This window comes from Gracilinanus agilis, chromosome 1 (genome assembly GCF_016433145.1).
Source record: "Gracilinanus agilis isolate LMUSP501 chromosome 1, AgileGrace, whole genome shotgun sequence".
In the NCBI taxonomy this organism is placed as follows: Eukaryota; Metazoa; Chordata; class Mammalia; order Didelphimorphia; family Didelphidae; genus Gracilinanus; species Gracilinanus agilis.
Window position 1 is genome coordinate 790,395,488 of NC_058130.1, and position 27,124 is coordinate 790,422,611.

Sequence of the window (27,124 nt, forward strand, 5' to 3'; positions counted from 1 at the left end):
GGCAAGACCTTGCTACTAACTTGGGTGTGTTTCTCCCACATCAGTTTTTGCTCTCAAATTTTATACTTTATTTATTCAGGCCTACCTCTTATCCACCTTGCCTTCCTGTATTGGGTTTCAGTGGTTAGAATGCTTCCCTCTTATTAAGGCAAGGCTTTTTATTCTTAGCCATTGTTGTGAGGATTATTTAGGTAATAGTTTATATATAGTTAATGTGGATCAAGCAGGAATGGCTGGAGAATTCCACATCGAATGGGGAAGCAGTATGTAGCTTGTACCTGGGAGATACTCTGTGGGGGTTGGGACAAAAACTGTTGCTGACCCTGGGAGATCTCAGAGCAAGGGGAGTTGTATCCAGATTCCCTGGGACCCTGGAGAGTGGTGAAGGCTTACAGCAGAGGACATCAGACCTGCAGAGCAACACCAAGTAGGGAGTGGTTTGTGATCTTGTGGACAGCATTGCAAACTTTCTCTCCCTACCTGGATACCTTGGATCATCTGTTCTGGTGGAGTTGACTCCTGGCATCCTGAAACCATCCCTGGATTAGCCATGAGATCCCAAGTAAAGCCATCCTCAGGTCCTTAGCTAAGCTGACCAAACCTGGCTGGAACCAGGTTGGGAGGAACTTTCCCCTTGTGACTCCAGTACTGTTTTCTTTGGACCCTGTCTTGCTTAGATCTTAGAAGAGTGTAGTTAAGTCCCTTTCCCTTGACCCTGTGGTTTGCCCGTAGTCTGTTAGTGTGGAAAAACCTTATTCCCATTCTTTGCCTTAGTTTGTCCCTGATTAAACTCTTGCCTTTACTTATCAGATTCCATAGGCTTTGTGTTGTTGATGCTGGGTGGCAGTTGGAGGCCAACAGCCATTTCTGTTACAGACATCTAAACAGCCATTATAACCCAGTCTCCCTACTTGTTGGGCCCATTCCTGTCATTCCTGTCTTCCACACACTCACCTGGACCCATATTTACTGATTAGGGCACCTTTCCCTGGTTTCTCCCTTAACACCATAGTCACTTAAAACTTCAGCCCGCTAAGAAGACAGCAGTCATCACAATGCTCCTAGATTTAGATTAAGTCTTTTTGGAAAAAATTTTTTTATCAAAAATGAAGAAGTATTTTATTAAATGTCTACTATGATAATGGGTCTCCTACAAAGACATATCACTATGCCCCATACTGAAAATTAGAAATACCCATGTTTCTCTCTCACTTGGCTTGTAATTGAATTTGAGCCAAGGGCCACCTTGGTGGACCATATTACTCTTTTATGCATATCTATCCTTAGCAATCCCCCTAACTGTGGTTATATTTGGAGGACTGACAAACTTCCTGCCCTTTTCTAGTTAAATGACATCCAAGACTTTCTCTAGCACTCTCTCTTACTAGTTATTTTTTAGATTGCAGGACACTATTGTTTTCTGGTTTTCTTTTTTCCTGTGTGACATCACTTGGTATCCCTTGATAGAGTCTCCTTCAGATTATGACCTCTAACTGCGTCAGAGTTCTTTCTGAGGCCCGCTTTTCCTTCATTTTGCAAATTTACTGGATGTTCTCATAAGCTGCCAGTAATTTAATGACCATCTTTTTGCTGATGATTTTCAAATCTATCTATCCTCCTTTTCTCCTTTAGACTTTCTTCTGAATTCCAATCTCACATCTCTAGCTGCCTTTTAGACTTCTTAAAATGGATTTCCATTAAACATCTCAAATTTAATATGTCCAAGTCAGAACTCATTATCTTTCCCTCTAATCTCTCCTTTGCTCCTAATTTCCTGATTACTTTAGTGAGTAAATTCATCCTTGCAATACCTGAGGTTTATAACCCAGGAGTTATTTGGGTCTCCTCAGTAACTCTCAACTCCCAAAGGCAATATGTTTTCATGGCCTGCTGATTTTACCATTGCAATAACTCCCTTCTCTGCTCTGATACCACTAGCCCTATAGTACCAGCCTTCACCATTTCACACCTGGATTATTTCAGTTGTTTATTGTTGGCTTATGCTTGCCTCGAGTTTCTCCAGCAATCTACCAGTGATTTTTCTAAAGGACATTTCTGATCATATCACCTCCTGATTCAATAAACTCCAATGGCACCATATTTCCTCCAGGAAAAACTGTGGAACTCCCTATTTTGCCTTTAAACATTTTCACAAGCCAGCTATCTATTGCCTTTTCTGCCTTCTTACACCTCACTCCTTGCCACATACTCTTCAGTCTAGTGGCACTGGGATCCTGGCTAATGCACAACAAGATACTCAATTTTATCTGGCTGCTCCCCATGTCTTGAAACTTTATTTTTTCTACTTCACCCTTTAACGTCTCTGGCTTCCTTTAAATCCCAGCTAAACTCCCACCTAGTATAGGAAGGCTTTTTTAATGCTAGTGTCTTCCCTTTTAAAAATTACTTCCTATTTATATTGTCAAATTTTGTTTGTCTTTAATTGTTTGCTTAATTGTCTCCTCCGTTAGAGTTTGAGCCCCTTGAGAACAGGGACTACCTTCTGCCTCTTTTGCATATCCAGTCATTTGCACAGTACCTCGCATGCTGCACGTGCTTAATAAACGTTCAATTGAACACAGTAGATTTACTTAATAAATGGTGGCTCAGTGAATGAAATGATGGGCCTGTAATCACATAGACTCATCTTCCTAAATTCAAATACTTTCTCAGACACTTACTAGCTATGTGACTTTGAGGAAAGGACTTAAACCTGTTTGTCACTGTTTCTTCATCTGGAAAATGACCTGTAGAAAGACTTGAATATAAAGAAGGAAACTGTAAGTAAATTAGGTGAACACAGAATAGTATGCTTGTCAGATCTCTGGGAAAGGAAAGATTTTAAATCCAAGCTAGAGTTAGAGAAAATTACAAAATGTAAAATAAATCATTTTGATTATGTTAAATTAAAAGGTTCTGTACAAACAAAAACAGTACAACCAAAATCAGAAGGGAAACAACAAACTGGGAAAAAAATCTTTATAACAAAAAATTCTGACAGAGGTCTAATTACTCAAATATACAAGGATCTAAATCAATTGTATAAAAAAAATCAAGCCATTCTCCAATTGATAAATGGGCAAGGGACATGAATAGGCACTTTTCAGATAAAGAAATCAAAACTATCAATAAGCACATGAGAAAGTGTTCTAAATCTCTAATAATTACAGAAATGCAGATCAAAACAACTCTGAGGTACCACCTCACACCTAGCAGATTGGCTAAAATGATAGCAGGGGAGAGTAATGAATGTTGGAGGGGATGTGGCAAAATTGGGACGTTAATGCATTGCTGGTGGAGTTGTGAACTGATCCAACCATTCTGGTTGGCAATTTGGAACTATGCCCAAAGAGCGATAAAAGAATGCCTACCCTTTGATCCAGGCATACCATTGCTGGGACAAAAATATTTTTAGCTGGGCTTTTTCCTCCGTACTTAAAATGAATAATTCTCAAGTTTCTGTCTTGTCTTGAACATGAAGCTAATCCAAAGACCTCTTATTTGGTCCATATTACTCTCTTTATTATGCATATCAGTCCCTAGCAGTCCCTCTACATTTTTGACAATCTTCTATGCCCTTCTCTAGTTCAATAACATCTAAGACCTGTTCTAAATTTCATAGTCCATTATTCATCCAATATTTAGTTGTACACAAAGGGGATTTTCATGGTGACCATCTTTGAATATATTGAACCCATGAAACCCCTTTTCCCCCTTACACATGCAAACAAATACATACAAACAAGATATATGCAGGATAAACCTGATAAATTTGAGCTAATCAAGAAATAGTAAATAATAGGTTTAATGTTATAGGCTAGGGAAATGCTTTTTGTAGAAGGTGGGATTTTACCTGGGGCAAGAAGAATGCTGGAGCAGTGGAGACATAAAGATGAAAGCAGGAGATTCCAGGTATGGGGGACAACCAGTCCCCCAAGAAAATAACTTGAGACAGGAAATGCAGTATTGAGTGTAAGAAAGAGCCAGGAAGTTAATGTTACTGAATTGAGGAATCCGCAGGGGGGAATAAAGTATAGGAAAATGTCACAGGTAGGAGAAAGACAGGATATGAAAAATATTGAATAAGAAACTTAGGATTTTGAATTTGTACCTAAGGAAACAGGGAGGCCCTGAAGTTTATTGAGTAGTGAACTGACATGATGAAACTTGTATAGATGAAAATCATTAGGAGTTGGTGATGTTCAAGGATGTGGCTGTGGACTTCACACTGAAGGAGTGGTACCTCTTGTCTCCTCCCCAGAAGGAGTTGTACAAGGAGGCGATGCTGGAGAACGCCCAGAACCTGTTTTCTGTGGGGAAGGAGCTTCTCCCTGCTCCCTGGATCGGCCATCCAAGGGAATATCACCCTCAGCAGCAGGCAGGGTTGGGAGCAATTTTTAGATATAAGGAAAGGATGAGGGCTGGTATGCCGAGTCCCAGAACCAGGGCCCTCCTCCTACCTGTTTCTCCTACAAAAGAACTTTGCATTGTGTGATGAGACCTTGGGGGCTCCCTTTGGTGCTCCTGAAGTATGAGATCAAATGTGTGTTGGAGAATCTCAGACATGAAAGTAATCTCAGAGCTGATTCCTTCTCACGTCTCCGTGGCCCAAAATTGTGTCTCCCAAACCCATCTGGGTAAACTGTTCAAGAGGATTTTTCTCCCACACTCTTCCCCTCTAGGGTGGATGTACCATTGGGAATCTTTTTCTCTTTAACCAGAATAAACTCAAAGCTCACAGATCCTAGGTGTCAGCCAGAGAGATGGTTTGTCCTTAGTCTTTCCTCCTATTGCCCTAAGCCTCCAGCAGAGGCAATGAGGAAGGAAGGGAAGGGATGAAGCATTTACAATGACTCATTCTTGGCCCTGAGGCTCTGCTGAGGGTTTTCTCTGAAATATTCTGGCACTTCTTCTTCACCTTCATCTTCCTAATTCAGTGACACAATTATTAATTATCCCCATTTTACAGATGAAGAAATACATTTGATTGAGTGGCTTCTTCTGAGGCACCCACATAGGAGCTGTTTGTGGCAAAATGTAAACTGAGGCCTTCTTGACTCTAATCCCAGGCCCCTGCCCCTTCTAGCTGTTTCTCATTTCCAGATAACAAGAAAACTATGAACTGAGTAGAGCTTTCTACGAAGAAAATACCCTAGAACCTAAAATTCTAATTCCAGATTGGTTCCCAGACCTTCTCCCACTCCTCTCCCCACACTAAATACTGTGTAAACTCTCCTCCAGGAGGCCCAATAAGCCTCCTGCAGGCCCTTCTTGTCCTCCTATGTGATTGTCAGGATGAATAGACTGGCTGAGAGACAGCATTGGGCCAGATGAGGATTGTTGAGTTCCCCAGGAGAAGACAGAGACTCCCAGAGAGAAGTGTCCATGAGGCTCAGAGAGGTGTCATGGAGGGAGGAGCAGGCAGGGCAGCAGGACAAAAGCTGATCCCTCCATGACCCTGTGTCTGGGACTTCAGACTGACTGAGAACACTGACCCTCGGACCCAGTTTGGGAGTTTAGACCAGAACAAGATGGGGGAGGACTATTTCTCAGTCGAGGTCCCCCAGCAGGATAACAGGCACATTCTACCCTGGGGTCCTGCATTACAGACACTAATAGGTGAGGGTAGATTCCTGTGGGAACCCCTTGAACAGGGTGTCTGAGTGGAGTCACTCCCAAACCTTTTCCTAAAGAGAATTGAGTAATGAGCTTCTCTCCATCCTCCTCCCTGACTGATTTCCCATGATCAGGGCTTCCAGCTCCCCTAGAAGATGTGATCTCTTCTTTGGAGCAGAGGGAAGCCCTGTGGATGCTGGAACAATAAGGCTTGAGGAGCTGCAGCCCAGGTGAAAGGGGGAAAGGCCAGGGTGATCAGAGGCTTCTGTGTGCTCTGGTGAAGCCAGGGCTAGATTTGGGTGCAGGAAGATCCAACTTGGACTTCTTTTTCTGAGGTTTTAGCAGGGCCTTTTCGGGCAAGTTACTGAATCCCTGAGCCTCATTATCCCCATTTGTAAAATGAGGCTATTGGACTCCATTTCCTATCAGCTCCCTTCATGGGATCAGTCTGTGACCCCCTAAGAAGTCAGTGTTTGGCCTGAAGGGCCTGGAAGTCTCTAGCAGGTAACAAAATGGCTGAATTTATCCCCTCTGAACTCTTTAGTATCCAGAAACACATATGAGTTTTCGCTCTGTGCCAAGTCCTGGGCTGAGTTATATGGGACATAAAGGGCTACAGTGGACCTACCCTGCCTTCAGGGAGCTCACCCTCTACTAGAGCAGATAGCAGCAAGCTGACAGTTCTGTAGAAGCCCTCTAGATTCCAGTTCTGGGGCAGCCAATAATGAGAAGGAAGGCTCTGAAGAGAAGATTCCCTGAAGAAGTCTAATGGGGCTAGGTGGCCTGGGGCTTCAGGGGAGCCAAACTGAAGATTCTGGGGAAAAGTATAGCAGAGAAAACAAGGCAAAGGAACCCTCACAACTCACTGCAAATGGCCATCTCTGTCAGTTTAGCCCTGAACTCAAGTACAGATGCTGGACACTATCTCATGGGGAGAAACAGAACAAGTGAGTGTTTGGAGCAATGGGGAGAAACTGTTTATTGGTTCACAGAGGAAGAGAGTCACTAGCTTCTTCGTGTCAGAAAGGCTGAAGATGAAAGATCAATGTGTGCCCTGCAGAGAGGAATAGACTGATTAGTGGTGGGATAGGTTCTTTGCACATGGAGAGAGATTTTCTTTAGCTAGGAAAAGAATGACCATTTCTTCTGATCCTGAGGCCAGAAAAGAAAAGGAGGTAACTGAGCTGAGTGACATGTTGAGGATAAGAGAGCTCTGCAGAGAGGTCCAGCTTTTGTTCAGTGGAATATGAGGCCAAGTTCTCAGCTCAGAAGAGGCATGGGGTGAGAGGAAGGCATAAGGAAGAGCTGGAGATCAGGGTAATATTTTGATGGCTGCTGTGGTGGGTGGCAAAAGGAATCCATGAGGGAGATGTCACAGGATTGTCTTGCCATGGTGAGGACCCAGCTGTGGTCAGGGAGCCTCAAAGTAGAGTGGAGCCAGGCAGCTGGTTTCCTGATTTTCCTTCTCTCCATTGACCTGCAGCCCATGACTTCTGCCTTACCTGGAAGCAATTAAAGGCTAAGCTTTCCCTACATCATTGGCCCAGGCCCTTTCCTGGTTTCTAGCACTCAGTCTTTGTTGTGTTCTTGGACAATCAGGTGACCACAGCACCTCACATTAGGGAGATGAGAGCCTAGAGAGAAGCCTCTGGGATATTCAGGATTGGGTTGGATTGACTGTTACAAAGTAAAGGCACGAGAGAGACAGAAACATGGTTGAGACTAGAGCATGCATTTGCCTTCCAAGAGAGACAAGAATGCAAGAATCCTGCTAGAGGTTTGACATGACATAATCTCTGGGCCAGGTCAGTAAACATGAATTAAATAATACATATGTTCTAGGAACCATGCTAAGCCCTGAGCATACAAAGGAAGGGAAACACCAGTCTAAGCTCACAATCCAGAATCCAGACATGGAGGTGGTTTAGAAAGAAGTAACAGATCCTTAATCTCATGGTGATGATCCAGGGAGGAGTGTTGGGGAATGGAAATGCATTTAATTCAACAGGGAAATCAGGAACTAGAGGAGTGAGCAGAATGACAGTTTAAGGAGAAAAGCAATCAAAGGAGGAAATAATCCAAATTCTAATGATGAAATAAACATCACCATTTGCACATGGCCCTTAGTATGTGTCATATACTTTATAAATATTATCTCATTAAATCCTCATAGTTAAACCTAGGAGTCACTTGATATTATTATGTCCATGTTATAGTTGAGGAGCCTGAGACCAACAGAACTCCTGTGACTTACCCAAGCTTAAAAGTCCTAGCAAGTGTCTGACATATAATGAGAATGTACCACCACCTGTATTTGGATTTTTAAGAATAACATCATGAAAATGTCAGTATTTATATAAGGTTGGAAATAGGAAGAAAATTGCATTACCTTTCTTGCCCATTTCCTTACAAAAGGATCATGGACTCAACTAAAGTGAGACATATTTTTAAACAAGGGAAATGCCATATTTTTGTTTAAGTTGTATTTAGTGGAAAGATTTTATTTTAGTGAAAAGGGGCATTTAAAGAAAATTAATGGCTGCTCTCAAGGAGCAAAGAACAGAACAATATATTTTATGCCTTGCATAAATGCAAAAAAGAGTGCTGAATTTATCTGATCTCAGAAACTGGAACAAAAAATAAGGTCAAAAGCAATCGTGAAGGGAATTACATAATGCTTACAGAGAAACTAGATGATGAAATAATATGATTAGTTAGTGTATATGCACTCAGTGGTGTCATGCCTTTGAAGAGAGGACTGAATGTATAGACAATGAAAATGAAAGCTGAGATTGATTTAGTACTATGGACAGAGCATGCCCAGTCACAAGATTTGATCTCAGCTTCCAGGATTTCAGTTCAAGTCACTCATCCAGCCTTTCTGAAGTCGTGGTCTGACTTAGGAATGTAATAAAGTTAGCCTGTCCAAAATCACAAATTTGTTATGAAGAGCCAATCAGATCACATGGGAAGCTTTTATGTTCTGACAGTTGAGGAAAGGAGATAAAGTTATATATGTGTATATGTCAATATATATGCATGTTTTACTGTTTGTTTCTTTTAGAAGTAGAGATCTGACCTGAAATGAAGGCGAATCCAACAAAGAGCTTTCCTGTAGAAGAAATTGACCTACAAAGATTCATGAGTGATGGTCCTGATAACTTTGCTTTCAGAGAATTCTGTATTGCACCTCAAAATTCATCTCTGATTGGACATCAAAGAAAGCACATTGAGGAAAAATCTAGTGAAAGTAATCAGTGTAGAAAGACTTTTATTAGACTCAGGACCAGTCTTGCTTAACACCAGAGAGTTCACACTGGATAGAAACCTTATAAATGTAAGCAATGTGGAAAGACATTCAAAGAAAGGTCCAGACTTGCTGTACATCAGAGAATCCACATTGGTGATAGACCTTATGAATTCAAGCAGTGTGGAAAGACATTCAATCAGAGTAATAGTCTTGCTGAACATCAGAGTCCACACTGGGGAGAAACTTTATGAATGCAAGCAATGCGGAAAGACATTCCATTGCAACTCCCATCTTGCTGTAGATCAGATAATCGACATTGGGTAGGAACCTTGAGAATACAAACCTTGTAGAAATATGTTCACATGAAGCTAAATTTTTGTTCTTGTGTGAAGGAAATTTGACCTCCCTTTTTCTGGGGCAGCATACCTGGCATGAGCCTGAATTTGACTCAGAGGCGAGGACTGCATGATTCATTGAGTGAGGATAGAATGGCAAGAGGAAAAAGGCAGCAATAGAGTCAAGAGATTTCTAGTTGAGGGCAGGATGATGTCCCCTGCACTGCTCACTGGCCTGCTCCCCTGGGTGCCCTAGGCAAAATAGAAAGCCACAGTTGGCTCCTGAGATGAGATTTGTGAAAGTTAGTGGACAGAGAAAAGGTTTTATAAACTGAGGCAAGAGCAGATATCCAAGCTCTTCTATTTCAGTTTTGTTGCTGGGTATCACTCTAATTGTGGCCTCAGAATAGCCAGCTAAGTGAAGCAGTGAGGAAATTATATCTCTCCTATTTTTCCATATTTTCCCCCTTCTACCTTAGATGAAATGAAATTAATTTAGGGCCAGTCTCTTAATTTTCCATCTCTCATACTATACATCACAGAAACCACAGACATTCACACTGAACTCTCACCTTGCTCAAAATCAGACAATTCACTTTGCTATGTCATAAGCTCTCCTAAGATTAGGTTCAAATGGGCATATGATTTAGAACTAAAGAGTCGTCTCATAAGAAAATTAAAGGAGTGTAAAATAGTTTACCTTTCAAATCAATTTATTGATAAGGGAAGAATTTGTGACCAAATAATAAATAGATGAAATTATGAGGTATAAGATAGCTATTTTTCATTATATTAAATTCAAAACTGTACAAACAAAACTAATGCAACCAAGATGAAAATTGAAACAAGAAGTTATTTCTTTACAACATGTCCAATTAAATACTTCAGTTTTTAAAAATTCTAAGCATATTCTCAAATGCCTTAATTCATCATTTAATGGCATCTGGATCTATAGAGGACTTCATTTAGGAAGGAAAATGTCTTTGCTCTATAGAAAGCATTTGTAATTAGCATCATTTCCTATATAAGATTTTCCTCAAAATTCCTATGAAGCAAAATTTAAAAGATAATAAATGATATTATGAATTTCAACCATGAAACAAAATTATTGACATTCCAATGACTTCTATTCAGTTGAATGTATTATCAAAATAATTATCTTACATAGAAAATCACGATGCATCTAATAGCTTGACACTGGATTGATTGCATTCACAGGTCAGTGTAACATAATTTATACAATTACACACTCATATCTACAATTTCTAAACCTATCACTTACATAACAACTCTTAAGCCTATTTTGTATGAAGGTCTGTGCTACATATGTGGTAAAAATTCATCACATCAGTTCAGAACTCCAAGCTAAATAGATTTTTTGGGAGGAAACCAGATTCCAATAAAGCCGAACCCTGGTCAAATCAAGAGCAGAGACCCTGAGCTTTGGGAAATAGCCTTTTTTATGTCAAGAAATCAGATGATTCAGTGACAGAAAATACAGTCACAATGAAAAAAGAATGAATGCAAAGTCATTCACATGGGCATCTTCTTACTAATGACACAAGTGCTGATTAATCTGGTAAGTGTAAAAATGATCATTGTGGGTGGTAACTTTGGAGTACTCAGTCTGCTTCTCTATTAGATAATCTTGAAGATCCCTTCTTGCTCTGAGTCTATGAACATCAATGTCTCCGCCTGGGACAAAAATCAAAGAACATGATGATTTAACTGTCACCCTTATCTTTTGTCTCAATAATTAATTAAATTTTTTGCTTTTTATTTTTTCCCATTTTTATTTCATTGATTAATTTTAAATATTTTTTCACACTTAACATGATTCATGTTCTTTCCCTTCTGTTCTCACTCCCATCTCCCAGAGCTAACACACAATTCCACTGGGCTTTACATGTATCATTGTTCAAAACCTATTTCCATGTTTTTAATATTTGTAATAGATTGATCATTGCTGGAAGCCAGCCAGCAGCTACAGGGGGTCTGGGAAGGTGCATGGTTTAGGTGAGAAAGTATGAGAGTCAGAGACACAGTGGATTTGTGGAAGCTGTTCTTCTACCACTTCCTATAAATTTTCATTTTTATACCTTTTTCTCACAGTTACTCAAATTCTGGGAAAATTTACATTTAAAAATCAAAACACTTCCCAGCTGTGTGACCCTGGGCAAGTTACTTGACCCCCATTGCCCACCCTTACCACTCTTCCATCTATGAGCCAATACACAAGGAGTTAAGGGTTAAAACACATCAAAACAGAGAACTCAAGATTATACTGGTTGCATAAAATGTTGGCACACAAAATGTATTTCTCCATATGGATCATATTAAGTGTAAACAATTTTCAAGGCTACCAATGCTCTACTTTATCTAAGTTTTATTTTTATAAAAAGAAACTTCAACATATTTCAAAAGTGTATTAGGGTGTGAGAACCCCAAATTCTGGGGGACAAGCTTAACGTGGGAAAGTAGTGAAGTGTGAGAATGTTGGGTTCATGAGGTTAAATTCAGCATGAGAAAGGATTGAGACAAAAAGGTCTTTTCCTTCTGTAATGCTGTCTTTCAAACTTTGAGACAGAGAAAAAAGCAGCTTCTCCTTTATTGTTTCTTACTAAGGGCAGGGGCTATTAACTCGTTAAATATTGGTTTGTTATAGATTGTTAAATGGAATTCTATAAGTGAATTTCTATAAAGGGATTTTATATCTATACTTCAAAACCTGAGGCTATCCTAAAAATATAGATTATATTAATTTTAATAATAAAAAGTATTGGTTAGAAGAGTCACACAGAGGGATCAGATTGGGTTATCCATCCATTCTGTGGCTGATTTTCAGATCACAGAGGTCAATGCAGGCCTTTGCCATCTGCACTGACTTTGATGGAGCTCTGATAAGATTTTATTTCTCTGAGGGGCTCAGAGAAGATCATTTAAAATCAACATCCCAATCATATCCCCATCAAACCATGTGATCAATCATATGTTTTTCTTCTGTGTTTCTACTCCCAGAAATTTTTTCTGGATGTGGAAAACTTTCTTCCTCATAAGTCCCTCAGAATTGTCCTGGATCACTGCATTGCTGCTAGTAGAGAAGTCCATTGCATTGGATTGTGCCACAGTGTCTCAGTTCCTGGGTACAAGTTTCTCCTGCTTCTTCTCCTCTCACTCTGCATCAATTCGTGGAAGTCATTCCAGTTCACATGGAATTCCTCCAGTTCATCATTCATTTCAGCACAATAGTATTCCATCACCAGTAGATACCACAATTCATTCAGTCATTCTCCAATTGAAGAACACACCATCATTTTCAAATTTTTTTTTGCCACCATAAAGAATGCAAGTGAATAGTAGAGTAGATTATATACCAGAATCCTAGTATATGTTGCCTACAAGAAACACACGTGATGCATGTAGACACACACAAGTAAGAGACTGGAGCAGAATCTATTGGGCTACAACTAAGACAAAGACAGGAGTAGCAATCATGATCTCAAACAAAGCTAAAGTAATATATATATATATGATTAAAAGAGAAAAGGAAAAATTACTTCTTGATAAAAGATAAAGAATGAAGAAATGTTAGTAAACAACATATATGCACAAAAAAAGATTTCAGATTTTTAACTTACTGAACTAAAAGAGCTTAAGGAGAAATAGGTAGTAAAACCATACTTGTCAGGGACCTCAACCTTCTGCCATTAGAACAAGACAAATCAAACCAAAAAATATATAAGAGAGAAGTAATGGAAGTGAATTAAATGTTAAAAAATAGAGCTAATACATGTCTGGAGAAAATTGAATAGGGATAAAAAGGAATATACCTTCTTTTTAGCAGTACATGGCACATATACAAAGACTGTCCCTTTACTAGGCCATAAAGATATTGCAAACAAATGCAGAAAAGCAGAAATAATTAATGAAAAATTTTCAGATCATAATGTGATAAAAATAATAATAAGGGTTCCTAAAGAGGAAAATTTGAAATTAACAGGAAACTAAATAAACTAATTCTTCAAAACTGGTCAATTAAAGAACAAATCAAAGAAACAATAATGATTTCATTGAAGAAAATGACAAAGAGGAAAATACTTATCAAATTCTATGGGATGCAGTCAAAGCAGTACTCAAGGGATAATTAATGGGTTTCTCTCTTCATATATATATATATATATATATATGTGTGTGTGTGTGTGTGTGTGTGTGTGTGAGAGAGAGAGAGAGAGAGAGAGAGAGAGAGAGAGAGAGAGAGATGGCTTACTTTCCCAGGGACAGAGGGCTAGGTTTAAACAATGTAATATAGTTTTTTTTCTCATTTTCCAAAATTGAAAAATTTCCTCATAGGAAAATATTTGTACTACATACTTAATTGGATAGCAAGGCAAGTAAGCCAGTTCCAGAACTGAGTCACCAGACTGGGTCAATCTGGATCCATGGATTTCCATATTAAATCATTTGCTAATCCTTTCAATTTCTCAAGTAAAATGCTTCTCAATTTTGCAGTTTGATTTATTTCTTATACATTCCTTAATGTTCTCATCTGGCCTTAACAAGATGGCATAACATTTGGGGATAAAGATGCAGCTTAGTAAGCCAGCACTGGATGCCAAGATGGAGAAGATCTCCACAACCACCATAGCCTTGCCCTTGGTGCTCTGGTATGTGGGCAGGAAGGAAACCCACACACTGCAGAACATCAACATACTGAAAGTTATGAACTTGGCTTCATTGAAGGTGTCAGGTAGGCTTCTGGCAGTAAAAGCCACCATGAAGCTGCCCAGGGCTAAGAGGCCAATGTAACCCAAGACAGAGTAGAAACCAAAGACAGAGCCTTCATTACATTCAATGATGATCTCATTGGGTTCAGAATGTATGTCTGTGTCTGGGAAGGGGGGAGAGATTCCCAGCCAGATGCCACACAGAGTCACCTGAATCACAGAGCAAAGGACTACAATACAATTGGACACTCTAGGTTGCAGCCATACCTTACTCTTGCTCCTGGGATTTATAATCTTGAAGGCCAGAACTACCAGAATGGTTTTTGCTAAAATGGAAGAAACAGCTACAGTGAAGACAAGCCCAAAAGTTGTTTGTCTAAAGAGGCAGGTGGCTGCAGTGGGACGTCCAATGAAGAGCAAGGAGCAGAGGAAACATAAGGTGAGGGAGATGAGGAGAGTATAGCTGAGGACCCGGTTATTAGCTTTCACTATGCATGTATCACGAAACCTCACAAATACCCCAAAAATCAGAGCTGTCAACACAGAGAAGAGAAGGGCCACACAAGTTAGAGTCATTCCCAGAGGTTCTTTGATATCCAGGAAGGTGATGGCTTTGGGGAGGCAGTGATCTCTCTCCTTATTTGGATATTCATCTTCAGGGCATTTAATGCAATGCTTCATATCTGTAGGGGACAAGACACATCTCATTGCATCTCCTTGTTTTGTATTTTAAAACACTCCCTTTTCTCAAACCTGGAAATCAGACAACATAACTCCACTCAGGCCATTTGGACATAGAGGTTAGAACATGACCCTCAGGATATAATCATAGTCACAGTGGTATAGCCACCAAAGTGATTAGGCCCATTTCCACTTTGTTCATTACGTTTACAATTTGGAAGACCTAGATCATGCTATTTCTCAACATTTATCTTTTCCAATATTTCCTCCATTTATCAATAGTCATATTGCATCTGTGCTCACTGATACTTCCACAATACTAATCATAATAAGTTATAATAATTAGCATTTATATAGCACCTAATATGTGCCAGGCATTGTTCCAAGTGCTTTAAAATGATTATCTCATTTGATCCTCACAAGAACCCCAGGAAGTCAATGCTATTAGCATTCCCATTTTATAGATAAGGTACTGAGGGAATTTCCTCTTCTGTAAAATGGAATTGCTAATAATACCTTCCCTTTAAGGCTGCCATGATGATAAAATGAAATTATATTTGTAATGCTTTAACAACTTTAATTATTTGTAAAAAATATTTTGTATTTGTAGGATTCACTGTTCAGTCCCTCCTCTAAATGCTTTATCAAAGTTTAAAGCAAAGAATTTCAGCAATCATACTCACAGGACTCCAGCACAAATACATCATTATCCTGAACAAAGTCTATACTTTACTATATTTACTAATTCCACTTCACTTTCTAATAATAAATTCTCCCTCAATAAGATTAAGTCTTGGATGAATTGGCAACAATTTTTGAGGATGAGCTATGTTCTATGCTTTCCATAATGAGAATCCATATAGTGATGTGTCACCCTCACTTCTGCCTTGGTATGTGGACAAATAATTGTGGTACTGGAAAAGCAACACTTCTGTCCTAGTTTGTGTTAATTGAAATTTGGGAAATGTCATTTTAAAGTATATATATTTTTTCTATGGACACGTGGGAACTATCAAACTACATTTCCCGTGGTCCAACGGGTTTCCATTTCCAGTTCTTTGGGCATGGGGATGCCTGTGTCACCATGCAGAGGACACTTTAAATGAGAGGAAATCCGAAAGTAAGCCCTCTTTTAGCCAAAGGTATGAAAGGTAAAATGGCTAAGGCAGGAGTTTTGAATTCTTACAAGCGTGTGTTCTAATGATTTTATCCCTATCAGCATGGCTTTAATTAAAATACTAATTTCTATAATTATATTAGTCTTTATTATTTTTAATCATAACATTTGATAAAATGGACACACATTTGAAGCACACATATATATTAAAGATAACATAGTCTATGGCCCTCCTTTTACAGTGGAGGAAGCTAAGACCTAACCAGAATGTCTTGCAGGAAGTCACACAAATAGGTATTTGAAAAAGTAAGATTCAAATACAGTTCCCCTCATACTATCTATCTGTGACTTCTAACCTTAGCTTGACCACTCATATGACCTTAGTTCTCACTTCCCTCCTCTGTAAGGTTATGTAAGTTTACTATTTTTAAACCTTCATGTGCTGTTTTAGAATTGCTGTTAAGTGTCAGTCCCATGGTAGAAAAGTAGAAAATACCAGGCAATTGTGGTTAAGTGATTTCTGTCAGGTCACACAGCTCCTAAGTGTCTTGGTCAAGATTTCAACATAGGGCCTTCTATCTATGAGCCAAATGCTTCAGGCATTCATTGAGCTATTAAGGTTTCCCCCAGGTTTATTATGGAGGAGAATACCCTCCTGAGCTGACAGGAGTTGAGCTTTAGGTGATTTTTTTTTAAAAATTACTAATCTAGTAAAAATTTCTAATCTAAAATGCCCAGGTTCCTTCCTCCCTCCCTCTCTAGCCTCCATTAGATGAGGCATCATTTGAAAAAAAAGATATATTTAAATGTAGAACTATGTCTCCTTTACTTCTGTATATCAACTCTTCCTTTGGAGATGGATATACACAAGTCTTTCTTCAAACAATATTTCACATGCTGTATAGAATGTTCTCTTGGTTTCACTCATTTCTCTCATCATAACTCCTTATAGCTCTTTCTATTTCCTTTAAATCATTTGTTCATCATTTCTCTTGGTGCAGTAGTATTATATCACAATTATATGCCACAAGTTGTTAAGCTTTTACCCTATTGATGAGCATCTCTTCAATTTCACCACCACAAAGACAAGTGATATAAATATTTTAGAAAATAAAGGAGCCTTTCCTTTTTCCATGATCACCTTAAGAATTAAACCTAATAGCAGAATTACTGGATCACAAGATATATGCAGTTTTATAACTCTTTTGTCTATAATTCCACATAATTGTCCAAAATATTTGGATCAGCTTAGAGTTCCACCAGTAGTATATTAGTGTCCCCAATGTTTTTGACATAAAGTCTGAGTAAAGGATATGGTTATATCTCTTGGTACTTCATAGAGGGCTGGTTAAATTTTTGTGGATCAGTTAGTTAGTCATTTGGGGCTATTTGGAACTCAATTTTATGCTGGCTCTTTACTCACGGTCATAAGCTCCAAATCTCTACAGTCATGCTAGGAGATGGTCAAACCAACTCAATGCTCCCAGGCTCAGAATATCTTTTTTAAAAAAATGTATCAAGCACTGTGGTAAAATTGAATGTAATGGACTTCTGTACTGGCAGCAACGCAATGACCCAGGACAATTCTGAGGGACTTATGGTAAAGAACGCTACCCACATTCAGAGGAAGAACTGCAGGAGTGGAAACAAAGAAGAAAAACAACTCCTTGAACACATGAGTTGATGCAGACATGGTTGGGGATGTAGACCCGAAACAACCACACCAATGCAACTATCAATAATATGTAAATAAGTCTTGATTGATCACACATGTTAAAACCAATGGAAATGTGCGTTGGATAAGGGGGTGGTGGTGAAGGGGATAGTAAAAACAAGAATCATGTAACCATGGAAAATTTTTCTAAAAAAATAAAATATTTAAATTTTTAAAATGTATCAAGGATTAATTGAACTTATATTAAGTGTCTACTCTGGTAACCTGGTTCTGATACAAAGTCATAGTGCTTTCCCCATACTTAATTAAAAATATTTTTTTCCCTCTGACTTGGCTTGCAGCTGATTTTTAGTCATGGACCACCTACTTATACTCCATTACTCTAGTAGGTTTATCTATCACCCAAAAGCTACAGTGATTTACTGGCTATATTTGAGCACTGGCAGACTTCTCTTATTTTCTTTTCAGATGACCTATCAAACTACCAAAAAACGGTTTTACTACATTAGAAAAAAAAATAACAAAGTTTATTTGGAAGAACAAAAGATCAAGAATACCAAGGGAAATAATGAAAAAAAAATGTGAAGGAAGGTGGCTTAGCAGTACCAGATATTAAATTATACTATAAAGCAGTGGTCAGAATATGGTACTGGCTAAGAGGTAGAAGGGAGGATCAGTGGAATAGACTTGGGGCAAGTGATGTCAGCAAGACAGTGTATGATAAACCCAAAGAGCCCAACTTTTGGGACAAAAATCCACTATTTGACAAAAACTGCTGGGAAAACTGGAAAAAAATGGGAGAGATAAAGTTTAGATCAACATCTCACACCATACACCAAGATAAATTCAGAATGGGTGAAAGACTTAAATATAAAGAAGGAAACTGTAAGTAAATTAGGTGAACAAAGAATAGCATACTTGTCAGATCTCTGGGAAAGGAAAGACTATAAAACCAAACAAGAGTTAGAGAAAATTACAAAATGTAAGATAAATAATTTTGATTATATTAAATTAAAAAGTTTTTGTACAAAGAAAAACAATGCAACCAAAATCAGAAGGGAAACAACAATCTGGGAAAAGATCTTTATAACAAAAAATTCTGACAGAGGTCTAATTACTCTAATATACAAGGAGCTAAATCAATTGTATAAAAAATCAAGCCATTCCCCAATTAATAAATGGGCAAGGGACATGAATAGGCAATTTTCAGATAAAGAAATAAAAAGTATCAATAAGCACATGAGAAAGTGTTCTAAATCTCTAATAATTAAAGAAATGCAAATCAAAACAACTCTGAGGTACCACCTCACACCTAGCAGATTGGCTAAAATGATAGCAGGGGAGAGTAAAGAATGTTGGTGGGGATGTAGCAAAATTGGGACATTAATGCACTGCTGGTGGAGTTGTGAACTGATCCAACCATTCTGGATGGCAATTTGGAACTATGTCTAAAGAGAGATAAAAGAATGTCTGCCCTTTGATCCAGCCATAACATTGCTGGGATTGTACCCCAAAGAGATCATAGATAAACAGACTTGCACAAAAATATTTATAGCTGCGCTCTTTGTGGTGGCAAAAAACTGGAAAGCAAGGGTATCCCTTTCAATTGGGGAATGGCTGAACAAATTGTAGTATAAGTTGGTGATGAAATACTATTGTGCTCAAAAGAATAATAAACTGGAGGAATTCCATGTGAACTGGAAAGACCTCCAGGAATTGATGCAGAGTGAAAGGAACAGAGCCAGAAAAACATTGTACACAGAGACTGATATACTGTGGTAAAATGGAATATAATGGATGTCTGTACTAGCAGCAATGCAATGACCCAAGACAATTCTGAGGGATTTATGGAAAGGAACACTACCCACATTCAGAGGAAGAACTACAGAAGCAGAAACACAGAAGAAAAACAACTGCTTGGACACTTGGGTTGATGAGGACATGATTGGGGATGTAGACCTGAAAAGACCACACCCATGTAACTATCAATAATGTGTAAATAAGTCTTGACTGACCAAACATAATAAAACCAGTGGAAATGCGAATTGGCTACAGCAGAGTGGGGGGAGTTTGAGGGGGTGAAGAGGAAGGTAAAAACATGACTTATGTAACCATGGGAAATTTTTTTTAAAAAATTATTTTAAAAAATTATTAATGGCACAGGAAGAGAATTTTCATTGTGAATTTCCTGTGTTATGGTTTGAGTATAATCAGGTGTTCAGTGGAGACAAAAATTATGTACAGAGATATTCAATATAGACCCCATCTCATATTAAATCATAATCCCCTCCCATACATAATTTTATATCATAATTTACCACACATGTAAAGGCAACCAACTGTACATTTTCCTTCAAGCATCATCTCATTTTCTATTATTGCTCAGAACATGCTGACTGGCTAGGTGATGTAGTGGACAGAGTGCTGGGTCTAGAGTCAGGAAATCCTGACTTTCAAACCTAGCCTCAGACACTTACTTGATGTGTGACCTTGGGCATGTCACCTATTATCTGTCTAAATTTTCTCATATTTAAAATAAGGAAAATACCTCAAAGAGTTCTCTTAAGGATCAAATTAAATCATAAGTGTAAAGCACTTAGCCCAGTGCCTCATATGTTTCTATGTTTTCTATGATCGTTATTATTTTTCATCTCATTCATCCAGATACAGCTCTTCCCCTGAGCTGATCATCTAACCAGTCCCCAAAATTCAGGCTAAATTTCTCCATCTCATACTCACCCACAGCATTAAGCTCCCACTTTGAACTTGCTTCCTCCCTCACAGTCTTTCTGTGGCTGAACCTCTTTCAGCTGAGAGTACCTCCTTTGGACCCACCTTCATCTACACCCTTTTTCTGAAGCTTTTATTCAATTACAAACCTTAGATACTGAATATCTCCATTTCCTTCTTAATACATGTGTAATCAAGACATGATCATAGATTTCATCAGATAATGGACAGTGGATATCATCTGTAACAATCATTTTATTGTAGAACTAAAGAAATTATGGACCACAGAGTTAAATGACTTGCCTAAGATCACATAGATAATAAGTAGCAGAGACAATATTTAAACCCTAGTCCTCTGACCCCGTATTAACTTTACTTTTCACTGAACCACTTTTCCTTTCAAAGATCATAGGAAACATAGCAAGGACATCTTATGACATCTAATCTAAACTCACCAAATTATAATTATAAGGAAATGGAAACCATGGAAGTTCCATTATACGCAAGGTCACTCAGCTACAAGGTATAGGAAATATTATTACAATGTATTACAAAATTTTATAGGTCAGAGCTTTGCATGGGGTCTTGGACCTAGATGGGGTTGAGGATCAATGAAGACTTAAAAGGAATGACATTTATCACTAGCAGGCTTTCTAACATTCCTAGTTTTATTCCATCAAGCTCTACTCTAATAGGCTTCAGGCTACTGCCCCAAGCTTGTACTCCTGCTTCCTCTCAGAGCCAGAAACAGTCGCTATTTTATCTCTTTTTACCGTGGGAATCAAGCTTAGTTCATTATTGGAATCAGTCAACAAACATAATTTTGACTAGATCCTGTCCTCTGGAGCTGGAGGAGAGATTTCTCTCTGCCTTCACATCATTATATTCAAGGTTATGCTGTTCTTTCCAACTGTGCCCTATGCTTGACCTCCTCAGGAGGAGAGGAGAGAGAGTTTGGGGGCATTTAACTCCATGGTCCTCCACAAAATATAATTTAATTTCAAGGTTTTCTTGACTCCATGTCCAGTGCTCTATCCACCATACCACAACAAAGCAAAGGTACTTTGAGATGTACAGATGTCCAAGGAGGGCCAGCACCTCTGCTATCCAGGTTTTGTAGAGCCTTTTGAGAATTTGTTATCCATCTTTGGTGTCCACCTGGCAGTCAGTTCTTACTTATGTGTCCAAGAAGCTGTGGCATGCCCAGTAACATATAGACTAAAGCAGGCTGAGGGTCACAAATTGGTCATGAATGTATCAGTTAGTTATGGGGCCAAACAACCTATAAGGTTAATTGACAAACATGTAAATAATTGCTCAGCTGGAATGGGTAGATATAAATAATTTGTTCCCATGATTATGAAGGTGGCAGAAGTAGGAGTTATGGAGTGCTCAGAACATGGACAGACTGGAAGATGCTGATACCATCTACTAACTGTAGCTTGAAGAATCTTAAATGGGGTGAATTACCATGGAACCCTAAGAGAGGGACTGTTAAGAGCAGTACAAATATGGGTATATAAGGAGCACCCCAACATGAGTGATTCACTCTTTCCTGGGATAGGGTGCTAGGAGAAAGAGGTTGGTGGGATAATTATTATTATTACTGCTACTTTCTGAGTCCCAGCATAATTCTGACCCAAAGAGCTTGGTGGAATTCAGCCATTTACCCACTAAAGCAATCAATAAGACTGTCTGATCCTGACCCTAATTTAAATACTACTTCAAAGATATCAAGCCAGCAGTATCACAGCAAAACTTTAATATCTTCAGATCTTCAATAAAGACTCTCTCTTAAGCATCTTGCATTTATACTTAGTATATAGAGAAGTATATTAGTTTGAGAGGAAGTTAGGGAAGCAAAGATTTCTGTTTGGGACCTTTTCCCCTTTAGGGGAGAAGCTGTCCTGTCAACACTAAAGATAACTAGGCAGATTTGACCAGACACACTCTCCTGTATATATACCATCAACCCTAAACCCTCCAAGTTATTAAATGTAAGTGTATATTAAGTCAGTTGGTGTGCGAATCCTCTGATCAAAACTACATATGATTGTATACATACTTTACCCAGATCCAGGCTCCATTTTTAAGAACAACAATAACAATAGTAGAAATAGATATATAATAGATATAGTGTGAAATCAAGGTGTGGTGACCACAACTGCTCCAATTCCAATGATTCACCAAGTTTATCTAAGATAGAAGAGTATGTGGCCAAAGGAGTGAGGCCACACACTAGCATATGAACTGAGGAAGTAGCATGGATAATTGAAGCAAAAGACAACAGCTATGGCAGTGATAATGCAGGGGAAAAGTAAAAAATAGGAGCTGAGAAATGCAGTAATAAGTTATGGGCTTGCTGAAGCAAAACATGATTATAGTGAGAATATTGAAGAAGAATTACAAATGGAAAATGATGTCATTGAAATGAAGAAAAGAATCTATGGAACTGAAAACAGTGACTTAAAAATTGATGATAGAAAAGTACTTGAACCTACACAAAACCTTGACTTAAACTTAATGGAATTAGCACTGATCAAACCTGATAACATTACAAAGGATACACCCTTGAAAATATCAAATACTAGTATTCAGCCTTTACCATCATTGAATACATCTGTTCCAAGCATGCTGCACCATGAAACATCAATGACTATTAGGACAGTGAATCATTTGAATCAATCAGTAGTAAAGCAATACAAAACAACAAAAGAACTGAGTTTAACTGGGTGTTTTAATACTGATATCATAAAGAAAGACATTGTCAGTAAGAAAGGTAAACTTCTGCAGACCAATGGGAAGAAAAGTACAAAGGTCTCAGACACAGGCACAATCTTCTCTCCTTTGGTAGCTAGAAAAGCAGTAAGGAAAAGGGAAAAGTCTAGCTGCTGCAAATGCAAAGAGACTCTGAAGTTGGATTCAAGAGCTGAAGAATTTTTACCACAATCAGCTTTGCAGGGAGATTAAAATTATAAACTGTTATACCTTCAAGCCTGTGTCACTCCAGAGAATGCTGCCTCTGGAATAAACTCTGAGTTCAGGCATTTAGAGGAATTCAATTTAGGAACTGTCAGTACCATAGAGGGAAACATGGTAGCACAGATAAGAACAAAGAAGAAATCTGAAGTAGTAGCTTTGTTTCCTATGAAAGTGCAAGTGGTGTTAGGTTTCCTGCTACTGACATTGGGTCTATGAGTCATGCACAAGAAATAGGCATGGATTCACAGAATTGGGATATGGTCAATGATCAGCAACACATTCCCAACTCAAAAGAAGGATTTCCCCTAAAGCAAGCTTCTCTGAAATCTAACTTTGTAGGCATCAAGCAAAGTGTGTTCAGGAAAGAACAGAGTACTTTACTTTACTCATGGTTTGAGACAAGGGACATACAAAATAAGAGGTATAAGCCCATTAGCAAATTTTCTGCACCAAGCTACAATACGGAAACAAAGACACAAAGGAGCACAGAAAATCCATATAACATCTAATTTTAAAGGGGACACATTTCCATTGCAACCGAAGAGTCCTGAGCCAGTGCAAACAGAAGCCCAAGATCAATATGGTTAGGACTTAGGCTGCATTGACACTAAGGCACCACTGATACCTGTCAGTCAAACTGCTAACAACAAAAAGCCCTTATTTATGGTGAAGATAGGAGAATAAATTTATCCAGCTCTGACTGACACGGGTGCCACCAGATTTGTGTTAAAATCAGCACCAGAAGAGTGTTTATTAATGAGGTCTGTGAAAATAAAAGGAGGCACTGGGCAAATAGAAACGGTGCCAAAGTTAAGGTCAATAAATGGTGAAGATTGCTCCAATGAGTTTAGAATACTCATTCCTGTTGATACCCAGATGCCCATCGAAACTTTTAGGGTGAAATGTTCTCAGTAAACTTGGGGCAACCATTCAGTGTGACAAAACAGGCCAAATATTCCTGCATCTGCCCAAGCAATCCCTCAAGCACCATCCATTGTTATTCCTGGGGCAAGTGGAAGGTGATAAGGAAGAACATCATGAGGGAAGTATCTTTGAGATTCGCAATGATATCCCAGAAAAAAAAATTGGGCAAAACACTCAACAGATGCAGGGATGGGAAATTGGCTTGAAGATGTCCTCACAGATGATCTCTCTCACAGGACAAATGCTCTGCTGGAATGGGTGGATGTAAATAATTTGTTCCCATGATTATGTAGGTGGCATAAGTAGGAGTTATGGAGTGCTCAGAATATGGACAGACTTGAAGGTGTTGATATCATCTACTACCTCCAGGATCATTACCAGTCATCCTGAATTTTGCCTTATCACTTGACCTCAGTGACTCTGGAAGACCAAGTCAGAGGAATGACTTTTTTCAACACAGTCTCACTTAAAGCCAAGCCATGTACAAGGCCAGACATCATCTGCTGATGTCATTAGTCCTCTTTTAAAAAGGACAAACAACAACACCAATACTGTGTGAAAAGCACTGCCCCAGAGGAACTAGGTGGAGACAATACCTCTGTTTTTTAGAATTATCACCTTGGGTAAGTCACTTAACCCCAACACATCTCAGCAGTCACACCCCATTCTTTGGTTGTTCCTTGATTAATCAAAAGAGGGAGTTGAACTAGATGGCTACTGAGATTCCTTCCACTTCTAGCTATATGATCCTACATATTAATCCAGATGATGATCATCCCCATTACATGATGGGTAATACCTGAAAGAGACCAAGCAAGTGAGATGGACAAAGAGAAAACAATCTGCCCCCATTGTGGCTGCATATCTTGTTACTCCTTCATTAATGTTCCCATGAATTCCACATGGCCTCAAGATCCAAATACCATAAGTTTTTAGTGACTTTGGTAGTAAAGATCATTGCAAATACTTACTCATTTGATTGGAAATCTCCCCCTCTGGGCATAAAGAACAGTCAAAGCAGCAGATGGGCTCTCCCTCCCTTGGAGTTTTCCTGAATCCAGGGCCACAGCTATCACTGCACACAGCCTGAGGAGGCTAAACAGTGAGAAGAAAGGAAAATGCTTCAAGGTTCTGGGCCCTAACAACAGATGGTAAAGTAAATTATTTATGATAATTCATGTCATTTTGAGCCAAGGAAAGATATCTGATTTTATTAAAGAGCTAGGGACTTCTCCCAGGCCCGTTAATCAATTAATATATGTAAGAGAATGCCATTTAGACATATATCAAAGATATATAATTTCAATCCCCTTCAGTACTTCAGTAGCCAAGTGAATTTGGCTGAGCTTTTCTACTGCCTTGGGTTTCAGATTTGTCATCTGAAAAAGGATATTGATCAACTGCAAGTCCCTTTCAGTTATAATATTCTATAATTCTATGTGTAATCTTGACCTATTGTAACAACTTTGATGGTTAAAAGAAGGGAGGAATAATGCGCTAGAGTATATACTTTAATTTTTTGTTCACATATGATGTAAGTCAGACAGAGTCAAAGGTTGTGATGGAGTTCATTTTTCAAAGGAAAATAAATAATAAATCCCACCAATAATTTGGTAAATTTGAGAAACCAAATTATTTTTGGAATATTCATAAATACAGCTAATTTTATAAAATAAGTTGAGTGATTTGATTGTTTATTCTTTGTCATACTTGGAAGAAAATTGGAAGAGGGACCAGATGAAGATTTGGCTATGTATGAATTTATAAGAATACCTAATATTTATGCAGGATTTTAGCCTTTATTTTTTAAATTTTATTTATTTAATAATTTAATTTAGGATATTTTTCTATGGTTACCTGATTCATGTTCTTTCCCTCCCTTCCTCCCAAACCCCTCCCATAGCCATCAAGCAATTCCACTGGGTTTTACATTGTTACACTGACCATTGTATTTTTGTTCAAATCCTATTTCTATATGATTAATATTTGCAATAAAGTGATCATTTAGAGTCTACATCACCAGTCATACTCTCATTGAATCATTTGAAGAGCAAATGTCTTTCTTTTGAATTTCTGCTCCCACAGATCTTTCTTTGGATATGGATGGTGTTCTCTCTCATAAAACCCTAAGAACTGCCCTGGATTATTGCATTGTTGCCAGTAGAGAAGTCCATTACATTCAATTGTAACACAGTGTATGCATCTCTGTGTATAAGGTTCTCCTGGTTCTACTCCTTTCACTCTGCATCAATTCCTGGAGGTCATTCCAGTTAACATGGAATTCCTTCAGTTCATTATTCCTTTAAGTTCAATAGTATTCCATCAACATCAGAAACCACAATTTTTCCAGCCATTCCCCAATTGAAGGGCATCTCCTCATTTTCCAATTCTTTGTCACAACAAAGAGAAAGGCTATAAAGATTTTTGTAAACATATTTTTCTATATTTCCTCTTTGGGTCAAAAACCCAGCAGTGGCATGGCTGGATCAAAGGGCAGGCATTCTTTTAAAGCCCTTTGAGCATAGCTCCAAATTGCCTTCCAGAATGGTTGGATCAATTCACAACTCCGCTAGCAATGCATTAGTGTCCCAATTTTGCTACATCCCTTCCAACATTTATTACTTAACTTTGTTATCATATTAGCCAATCTGATAGGTGTGAAGTGGTACCTCAGAGTTGTTTTGATTTCTCTAGTTATGAGAGATTTAGAACATTTTTTCATGTGCTTATTGATAGCTTTGATTTCTTTATGTGAAAACTGCCTATACATGTCCTTTGCCCATTTATCAATTGTGGAATGGCTTTATTTTTTTTTCACAATTGATTTAGCTCCTTATAAATTGTGGAAAGGATACCTTTGTCAGAGGTTTTTGTTATAAAGATTTTTTCCCAATTTCTTGCTTCCCTTCTAATTTTGATTGCATTGGTTTTGTTTGTACAAAAACTTTTTAATTTAATATAATCGAAATTATTTATTTTACATTTTGTAATATTTTCTATCTCTTGCTTGCTTTTAAAATATTTCCTATCCCATAGACCTGATAGGTATACTATTTGTAATGCAAGGATGCAACAGAGGTTTTTACTCTG

General features: G+C 38.4%; 1 protein-coding gene across 1 annotated transcript in view; it reads right to left on the reverse strand.

Annotated features, from left to right (window-relative positions):
* Positions 1–13,682: 13,682 nt before the first annotated feature.
* The window catches only part of LOC123246029 (vomeronasal type-2 receptor 26-like), a 42,929-nt gene continuing 29,487 nt past the window's right edge, over positions 13,683–27,124 (reverse strand). Inside the window, exons 5-6 of the mRNA XM_044674987.1 lie at positions 25,006–25,129; positions 13,683–14,608 (exon numbers count right to left, since the gene is read on the reverse strand). Of these exons, the coding sequence (XP_044530922.1) occupies positions 13,683–14,608; positions 25,006–25,129 (1,050 nt within the window). The remainder of the gene's footprint in view (positions 14,609–25,005; positions 25,130–27,124) is intronic.